At 35.0% G+C, this 10,254-nt stretch overlaps 1 protein-coding gene across 4 annotated transcripts; it reads left to right on the top strand.

Annotated features, from left to right (window-relative positions):
• The first annotated feature begins 5,659 nt into the window (after window positions 1-5,659).
• LOC104232586 (protein SHI RELATED SEQUENCE 3-like) lies at window positions 5,660-9,950 on the top strand. 4 transcript variants are annotated; one of them, XM_009785825.2, is made up of 5 exons: window positions 5,660-6,133; window positions 6,836-7,126; window positions 9,469-9,524; window positions 9,629-9,700; window positions 9,777-9,950. In XM_009785825.2, the coding sequence occupies exons 1-4, from the start codon at window positions 5,854-5,856 to the stop codon at window positions 9,647-9,649; spliced, it is 648 nt and encodes a 215-aa protein (XP_009784127.1). In that variant the 5' UTR covers window positions 5,660-5,853; the 3' UTR covers window positions 9,650-9,700; window positions 9,777-9,950. The 4 variants fall into 4 exon arrangements, with proteins under 4 accessions (XP_009784127.1, XP_009784126.1, XP_009784124.1 ...); XM_009785824.2 differs by having other exon boundaries at window positions 9,469-9,700; XM_009785822.2 differs by having other exon boundaries at window positions 9,469-9,950.
• Window positions 9,951-10,254: the final 304 nt, after the last annotated feature.

Raw genomic sequence — 10,254 nt, 5'->3', positions numbered from 1 at the left:
AATCTTCAAGTTTTAGCTTGTAATTAAATATTATGGGTTTTTCTTCATCTATTTCTTGGTTTCTTCTATTATCATGAGTAGCTAGACCTATTAGCTAGGGTTGTGGCTCAACCCTAGTATGGGTAATTGATGGGTCTTGTGTTTTAGGGCTTGAATGTCTATGGGTGTTTGATATTTGGACTAATTTATGATTTCAATGTTGAATTAGTGGTTGCAAACACTAATTTGTGCCTATTTGACTTGGGCTCTTCTTGAAAAAAAGAGCCTAAGTCTAGGAAAATTAGTCTAACAAGGAATTGGGGCGTATTTAAGAGATTGATAGCCCCAATTAAAGGGTTAAACCTAGAGATAGTAATACCCGACTTGAACCTCAATTGCTTGCACAAATTATCATACCCAATTGGTCTTGAGAAAGTCAATTAGGGCAAAATCACTCAAAGTGCCAAGAGGTATAGAGTGAGCAGTATCATGCAATGGTTATATCGTAATCCCCAATATTACAACCTAGCCTTAGACTCGAGAATCCGTCAAGTATCTACCTAGAAAAAAGTCACTTCCCTAGTGCTTTTTAACTATTTAGACAACCCTTCAAGTATCTTACTCTTAGTTTAACTTAGCTTAATTTAGCATCTTATTAGTATAAATTTAGAAGTAATATCAAAACCAACTATGATTAGAAGTGCAATTAAGAGCAATTACGCATCTCCAATTTAGATAAAAACTTAATTCCCATTTCAAGCTCCCTGTGAAAATCGATCCCGACCTTCTCGGGTAAAAGCTGCTTCGACCACTCTCGCTACTTTGTAGTAGTGTAGGGTTGGCCTCGATCAATATTCCTTTCCCACTGTTTCTAACTCATTGATCCCAGTATCATTCATGAATTCCTTGAAATCTTTTGTCTCCATATCTTGTATCACAGAGTCATGTTGCCTGTCTTGGTCATTTAACACAGCGTTGTAATCTCCCATTGCTAACCAAGGCCCTTGTTGTGTACTATGAATCTGTCTCAATTTTCTCCACAAACTCTGCCTGTCTTTGATGGTATGTAACCCATAGATTGCTATAAATTCAATTGTAACAATTTTGAGACTGCTCTGGGTTGACCATGTATTAGCTGCTCATCAATTTCAGTTGGGTCAAACACATAGATTCTAGGATCCCAAATCACCCAAATTCTACTTTTGTTCATTGTGCTAAAGTTAGTTATCCATTGCCATCCAGGCACAATCTTCTTCATTACATCTTTAGTTTTCTGTTCCTTTATTCTGTGCTCAACTAGAGCTATTACTGTTTTTTTTATTTTCTTTTATGAACTCCTTTATCTCCTTTTGCTTATAAGTTTTATTCAACTCCCTAACATTTCATGTGATCACACTCATACTGGTATAAAATGAGTACCTTTATACAACTCCTACACCCATACACTCCTCATCTTCATACAACTTGTGCCTGGATCACTATTTGCTTGATCATTTCTCAGAGATTGGAATCCATTGTTTCCAACCAGATTCTGCTCCTCATTTTGTTTAGCTTTGGCTGTCCTTGCTGCTGACTTACCAATCACTATTATCCACCCATCTTCCTTTTCTTGTTTCTCATTGTCCTTTGTCTTTGCCCCTTGTTCTGATGTTTGGATTACTTTACTCTTCTTACTTTGTTCAGCCTCCTGTTTCTGGACATTTAAGCCATCTCTATCAGTTCTGAGCCAAAATTGTTTTCCTTTATTCACCTTCCTCTAATATATCATTCTTTGTGGTTGTGGCACTTTGACTTCATTACAATCATGGCCTATTTTCAAGCATTTAGCACAGAATGCTGGCTCCCAATCATATGTAATTTCCTGCAGTATTGTTTTGCCTTTTAGATCTTGCACCTTCACAACTCTAGGCAATGGTTTAGTGACATCCATTTCAATTAGCATTCTTGCATAAGAGATTCTAATTGATCCAGTAGTGCACTCATCAGCATAGATAGGGTTTCCCAAATTACTACATATCTTGCTTAGGGCCTTCATGCTCCAATAATTGAGGGGCAAATTAGGAAATTTGACCCTCAGAGGAATAGTTTTCAGTACTTCATCATGCAAATTGAAATCTGCTGACCATGCTTTCATAATTTTAGGACGATTGTTCACCGTATGAGGGCCAGAATATAGTACTTGATCTTTTTCCTCCCAATCACTAAACCTTATTACAAAGTAATCATCATTATGATAGTAGATCTGCGGCTTCACTGAAAATTTACCCACTGAGGTCAAGAATCTTTCCATTGCTCCAATAGTAGGTGAATCTCCTATCACATAAAGCACAATCGCAGAACTCCACTTATCATTTTCTTGTTCTACATCCTCGAGGTCTAATTGCACAATCTTCTCACCATTCTGAATTACCGGTGCAATAAATTGTAGGTTCATACCTTTCATTGCTAATTTGTTACCCGGCCCCTTCCACATTTGCCCATGTCTGAGTCTTGCTATCTTTCCCTAATTCAGCAATTTAACTGTTCTCAACAGCACCTCGAGCTGCATGGTATTGTTCCATTGTTGCTCGGGGTCTTCGTTTGTATTTGAGTTGTCCCGCTTCCAGATCCACCTCCTATAGCTTGCGCAGCTACAGGTGTAACATCTACAGCTTTCATTTTGCCATTTCTGCGAGCTAGATCTGCTTCCTCCTTGCTCTGTTCACTTTGCATGCTTCTTGGAGTGACTACTTCATTTGGTTCTTCAATTCTCACCTCTTTTGGTGAAACAAACAATTCTAAGACAACATTTCTTGCTTCCGTTGATCGTTGATCTGTAATCGGAACCTTCATAAGGTTCTTCTTAGGTCTGCCTCTCCCTCTCATTGCCTCCAAAGCACACGTTAGCTAGGCCACGTTAACGTGCGCCGAGAGAAAACGCTAGAGAGAGGTGGTCCAATCTAAATAAGTCAATTAATAAATGAAGTTTTGAATATAATCGACTTTAATTACTCCTTTCGTTCCGCTTTATTTGATATTATTTCTTTATTAGTTCGTTTAAAAAAGAATGACACATTATTATATTTTACTGTGAGAGTCTTTTATAACCACACAAATATTATGATAGATTTAAACTATAAATTTCAAAAGTTTTATAACCAAACAAATGTTACGGAATATTTAAAATCACTAATGTCAAAAAAAATCTTTTCCTTATTGAACACTATGTCAAGCCAAAGTACCAGAAACAAAGTGAAAGGGAGGGAGTAATCTTTTATGCTATCTAAGTAAAGATAACTTAAACAGCATGTAACTTCGTACAATAAGCCTAACTTTATATAGTAATTGACTTGCTATGCTAAGTTGAATTAAACTGTGCTAGTAGCGTAAATGTGTTTAATTAAGGGGAGGCTTGGATCAATAATAAAGTTATTTTTGTGCCGGATTCGAGCCGTAGAAGCAGCTACTAATGGTTGTATTATGATAGACTGTTACTTCTCCAACTTTTGAATTGTCAAAACAAGAACTTCATGTGAGAGTTGAAGCCCCAAAAGGAGAATTGGGAATTTTTCTCATAGGAGATCAGAGCGTTTTTCCTTGAAGATGGAAAATTCGCACACCAGATTTTATCAATTTGCACACTCTTCTTCAGTTAGTTAAAAGAATGAAATTGGCTAATATTATGACAATACTAGGTAGCATAGATATCATTATTGGAGAAATTGATCGTTGAAATCATAATTGATACAACAGAAATAGAAACTATCAATTCTTTTTTCAAATTGGAATCCTTAAAAGAAGTCTATAGGATCATGCGGATGTTTTTTTCCTATTTTGACTCTTGTTTTACAAGTCATCCCCAGACCCATAGTAAATGTGGAATGCTTTATGCATCTAGCTGCCCTTTTTGTTAGTATAAATGTGTATTATTAATATCACTATGTCAGTTATATAGGTTAAATACTGATAAATTATGCTGCGCTAATTTAAGGGAAAAAAGAAAAAGAAAGAGCTAGCACACGTTTTCTGAAAAACCCTTCCATTTTAAATGGACAAAAAAAGAAAAGAAACTAAAAACCTAAAAAGAAGGCTAACCTTTCTCTTTACTAGTTGGATGGCTGATGGAAGGGCCAAGGAAACTGCCAGGGTTTTCTGGATGGAAGGACACAGTCTTTTTTTTTCTTTGTTCTCTTTCTTTTTAAAAAAATAATAATATATATATATATCCTCCTGGCTAGACAAAGCTGCTAACCACTACTGTAATCAATTTTCCACAGCACAGAAGTCATAATACAATGATCAGCTGTTACACTTTTGGCAGTGCTGTTTGTAACTAATATGCCTTTGTCCCTTGTCTTTGTCTTCTTATTGTTTTGTTTTTTTACTGCGTCAACAGTCAAAATTATATCTTGAACTAGTAATTACTAAATCTCCCATTTGCCTTGCTTTTACAATAATGTAACCATTGCTGTCTGACTTGACTTAGCTTTTCAATTAAGTACGTATAGACTGTTCACATTGTGTTGTGTAAATGGCTGAATGAGCTCTAAAGAGTGCAGGCATATCCACCCTGTATTACATGTACCTTCACATATCAAAGGAGACATTTTGGGAAAATAAAACTATATAGCCATTCTCAAAATAATAGCAGAAAAATATATATTTTGTATGTTATATAGTACAAATTTTATACACTTTTTCAACTATCGAATGTAAATAGTTTTTCGCACGGGCTAGAAGTGAAAAAAGTCAAGGCATTTTCCCGGGAGAAATTCAAAAATAGCCAGATTTACAAGTGATCATTCAAAAATAGCCACAGTTTCAAAAGTAATCGAAATTTAGCCACTTTTCATGTAAAGATAATCTGAACGAAAATATTGTTCAAAATCCGGAAAATACTCCCGCATAATATACTGGAGTTCCAGCATAAGTATACTGGAACTCCAGCATATTATAATGGAGTTCCAGCATAAGTATAATGGAACTCCAGCATAATATACTGAAGTTCCAGTATAATATATCGGTGTCGCATAATATGGTGGAAGTTCACACACAGGTGCTCCAATATCCAGTATGTTATGCTGGAACTTTCCGCGTGTTGGAGTTCAAGCATAATATGCTGGAAGTTCATACACATGTGCACCAATCTCCAGTATATTATGTTGGATCGGTCCCTATTACAGCAAAATAGTGACTATTTTTCATTGACTTTGCAAACGCTGGCTATTTTTGAATGATCAGTCCGAAAACTGACTAGCCCGTGCTATTTTTACTTTCCCTCTTTTTGGCCCAATGAAAATTTGCATCGATGAAGAATCGTTTAATTAATATACGTTGACGAGTAGAGAAATTTTACTTTACCAAATCACTTAAAACCAAATTACATACTACTGTAACTTTTATAGCAAGCATGGATTAATAATCTGCAAAACATGGTTAAGGACCTCTTTTAATAGGTAAACTACAGTATTATCTTTTTTTTATATTGCTCGTGTATATAAAATAAATTTATTAAAAAAAGATAATTCAGTGCACAAGGTATCCTGTATTTACCCATGTCTATCCTAATACAAACATTAATAACTGTTTCCAAAGCTTGAACTCGGTGAACACAATTTTACCATTACTCCCAAGTGCAGTCCATAAAATAAATATATTGATAAAATAAAAAGTACTTGAGAAAAGCTTGAAAGAAGAAAAGCAATCCCCAACATATAGTACTCTTGAGCCATGAACTCTCTCTTGGAAGAAAAAATCCAAAGAAAGCAAACACACTTGCCTCAATTCAGCAACAGATACAAACTAATCCATCTAACAGCAAAACCCCAACAGTGAAATCAATCTTCTAAAATGAGTACTTTTATAAGGGGAGCAAAAAAGGGAGCCTAATTGAAGATGATGATGATGATGAGAGAAGATGGAATATCATCAAACAGTAGGTGTCAAGACTGTGGAAATCAAGCAAAGAAAGATTGTCCATATTTGAGGTGCAGAACTTGCTGTAAAAGCCGAGGGTTTCAGTGTCAAACCCATGTCAAAAGCACTTGGATCCCTGTCTCTAGAAGACGTCCAAGGCACCACCTTCTTCATACTATTCAACAACAACAGCAGCAGCAGAAGCAGCTTCAAGCAAACCCTAAAAGATACAGAGAAAATGATAATAATCTTGCTGCAGGTACTTCATCTTAATTGATCTACTGTTGTCCTCAAACACAATCTTGATTGCACTGTACTAAGAGATCTCAACTGGTGCACTAAGCTCCCGCTATGCGCGGGGTCTGGGGACGGACCGGATCGCAAAGGTCTATTGTACGCAGTTTTACCTGTATTTCTGCAAGAGGTTATTTTCACGACTCGAACCCGTGACCTCCTGGTACAGCGACTTTATCGATTACACCAAAGTTCACCTTCTGAGATCTCACCACCATTTTTGCCAATATGCTTACCCTTTTTATGTCTATTACTTATCTATTTGCAGACACCATCAAACCCTAGTCATAGTAATAGTATAGCTCACTTTGACATTCAGTAGTACCATAATTATTATTATTAATATTTACTGCTATTGTTTTTTTTTTCTCACTTAACTAATGGTATATGCTGAACATAGATGGATGAACCATATTGCACCCCTCAACTCAGCAAAAGACCCCGAAAAGATTGTAACTTCTATGCGCTTTCAGATCACTTAAAAGATGACTACATACAGGAACCGTCCACATAAATAATGAGATTATTAGTAACAAACAACAACAGCAACAAATCCAGTAAAATCCCACAAGTGGGCTCTGGAGAGGGTAATGTATACGCAAATCTTACCTATACAAAATACTTCCAATCCGTATACTTATTTTCCCTATATATATTACAAATGTAGGTGGGAAAGAAGAAGATCTACCAACAGAATTGAGTTTACCAGCAGTATTTCGATGTGTTCGAGTAAGTTCAGTAGACAATGTGGTGGATCAATATGCTTATCAGACATCAGTGAAAATAGCAGGACATGTATTTAAAGGGATATTATATGATCAAGGCCCTGAGACTGAGACTCATTACACTAATATGGCTAGGGAAAGCTCCTCAAATGGCTTCCAGCAAGAGCAACTTACAACAAATTTAACACAACCACTACCTTCTTACCCTAGTCCTTTTAATAATTTCATGCCTGGTACGCAATTTTTTCAATACCCAAAGTCATTCTAAAGTTTTAATTATTTTTGCTAATTTTTTTTAAATTTGTTATGTGCATTCCATGTGTAAATGTAAAATAATATTTCCTCTTGTCCACAATAAATGATCTTTTGGTCTTTTTATTTTGGTCCAAAATAAGTGTCTTTTTACATAATCAAGAAGGAATTAATATTTTTCTAAAATTTACCCTTATTTACATATAATGTGTAAAGGTAACAATATGCAAATTCAAATTAAGGGTAATTTAGTGAATACATCTTTTTTCTGTAGGAATTAATATTTTCTGCCAAATACCAAAAAATCACTTATTATAGACCGGATGAAGTATACACCGTGATAAGAAGGGAAAAGAAGGCAAAGTTCAAAAATATCGAGAGAGATTCACTTACTTGTTGTCTCCTACGGTACTGATATTATTTGTCTGATTTCTATTATTGCTACGAATCTTTTATCTTTGAGCCGAGGATCTCCCGAAAACTAACTCTCTACCCCTCCGGGTAGGCGGCCTGTTGTTGTATATATCGTGAGAGAAAGAGATCAGTGCTCTAGTATTCTTTTGGGATTCCAATGAAGTATTATTTGCCTTTGGTCTGCAAAATTAATATATATGGTGCCGTGTTTACATATAATTCTGCAGTTTGTCTTTTCATGAATTTTAATTTCTCTCTGCCGCATTGTGTTATAGGGAAATTAATCATGTCTGATTTATTGGTTGTTTATGAACTCCAAAGCTGCTTTTCTCCCTATTATCCGTTTCTTTGCCGGCTAAATGTTGTTAGATTAAAATTATATTGACAGTGTAAATTTTTTTAATATTATCAAAATGTTTTGCCTGTTATTACCGGTCATTTATCTTGTTCTTTAGAATACTTGTCCATATACGTTAGTAAAAAATATTAAGTTTCTAGGTTACTTGATAGTGTAAAATTTTGTTTACGCATTCAATCTTCACGTTGAAGGGGAGTTTTGGAGGCGGACTCAGGATTTAGACGTAGCGGACGCATATTTGTATTCAACCAAAATTTACTTTGTATATAAGATGTCACTACTAATATATCACTATTTTGTAAAGACATGTACATATATACATGAATTTTTTGTTGAACACTATGGTGCTGGTGACCCCTTATTCTATAACATAGGTCCGCATATGTGACCTATAGGTTATGAGCAGAGGCGGAGCCAGGATTTTAAAGTAAGAATTTGTAATATTCAATGAATTTTTTAAGACAAATATATGATTTGGACTAAAGCTACTGGGTTCGGCTGAATCCGATGTCGAGACTCTAGCTCTGCTTCTGGTTATGGGTTCGAGCCATGAAATCAGCTACTGATACTTGTATCAGGGTAGACTGCATATATCACGCTCCCTTAAGATGCGACCATTCCCCAAACTTTACGTAAATATGGGATATTTCATGCACCGGACAACCCTTATATATTCAATATTCATGTTAGTTAACCTCAATCTTATTTGGTCCATTTGAATGGCCATAATTAGAGGATAACTCTTTGAGTATATTTTAATCGTATTTAGTGTGTCTAGTGGTAGCCTAACGTGTTAAGCTCCATTTCTTGAGCTTCATTTGGAGCTCAACACAAACAAGAAAATGTAGGCAGTCATGAATACTCACTACTCTTGTCCCCTTCTTGTACGTATAAAGTTCAACAGAATTCTAATCATTTCTCCAAATTCGTTTATGCTTTTATATTTTATTATTTGTACGTATACGCAGGTTTACAGAACGAAAAAGAAATTACGAAAATAGTTACGTAAAAATTATTTTCTCATTGTAATTAATTGAGCTGGTAGCATTGTCATGTGCCCATCTTAGGGTTCATTGAGTTGTTAATTTCTTAAGCACCTCCACATATTAGGGCCTTTTTGCTTGCAATGTGTATTTGAACCTATATATGTAGTCTGTCCCAGGCAATTGATGTGTCTAATTTTTCAGGTTATTAATTTTATTTTTTTATAAAAGATTTATTATCATTTACATTACGTGATAGCATAGATATTTTTTACATGATTAATATATGGAAGTTAATCACTTGTATGACGCTATTCTAACCCAATGTATGTTGTCCTATACATATTAATATGGACTTCCCCATATATATAATGTTTAGAAAAAACTTTGTTAATAAGAAAGTTGTTGCCATGTGATCAGGAGGTCATGAGTAATGGCGGACCGGAAAATTATATTGTATTGCTAGATAATTTTTATGTTTTATGTATATTTATTATACGTTGACTCTCCTGAACTTTTTGATATAGCTATTTTTTTATATTTTGACACTCATTGATAAAAATTCTAGCTCCGCCACTAGTCATGAGTTCAAGCCGTGGAAACAGTCTCTTGCAGGAATGTATGGTAAGACTATATATATACAATAAATCCTCGTGCCCTAAACCCCACGCACAACGAGAATTTCGTGCACCCGACTGCCTTTTTGCTAATAAGAAACCCTGGTGCAGATCATTGCAGCACTTGGGTAAATCATGGCAAAGGCATGAAAAAGGGAATCTCTGATTATTATAATTATGAAGGTAACCCTTAGATGATCAATACTTAAATTAGTATTTTGAAGAGAAAATATTGGGTGGGCATCTACTGATTTTGTAGGTGATAGTGACAAGCAGCTAGGATTGCACATGTTCAACCTTTTATTCTAAAGAGACATTCACACTAACCAAAGGAATTGAAAAGATTGATATCCTCATCAATTGGAATATATCCTAAGTATGCTCGAGAAGGAAATGAACAGGTAAAGCCTATAATATATTACTACACTATGTATTTAATTAACTTATATATACTGATCATGGAAAGAATTTGCATATTTTCTGTGATTTTAATCATCACTTATGGATGATTACCTTTTCTTATCTTAGATGATATGATTAGTTTATAAATTCTTTTACACTATCAATATAAATACTTTATTATATACATGATGCAAAGGTGTTATATATATATGCTGTATAAATGCAATTAGAATTAAACGATCCTAAGAAATTCCGTCGAGGGTCTATCAAAACAGGTTTTCTAAGTGGCGAAATCACATTCAACCAAGGGGTGTCTCGATACTCCTTCGCTAGAT

The sequence above is a fragment of the Nicotiana sylvestris genome, chromosome 12 (assembly GCF_000393655.2).
Source record: "Nicotiana sylvestris chromosome 12, ASM39365v2, whole genome shotgun sequence".
In the NCBI taxonomy this organism is placed as follows: domain Eukaryota; kingdom Viridiplantae; phylum Streptophyta; class Magnoliopsida; order Solanales; family Solanaceae; genus Nicotiana; species Nicotiana sylvestris.
The sequence above is the reverse complement of the archived record's forward strand: the minus strand, read 5'-3'. Positions and strand labels throughout refer to the sequence as shown.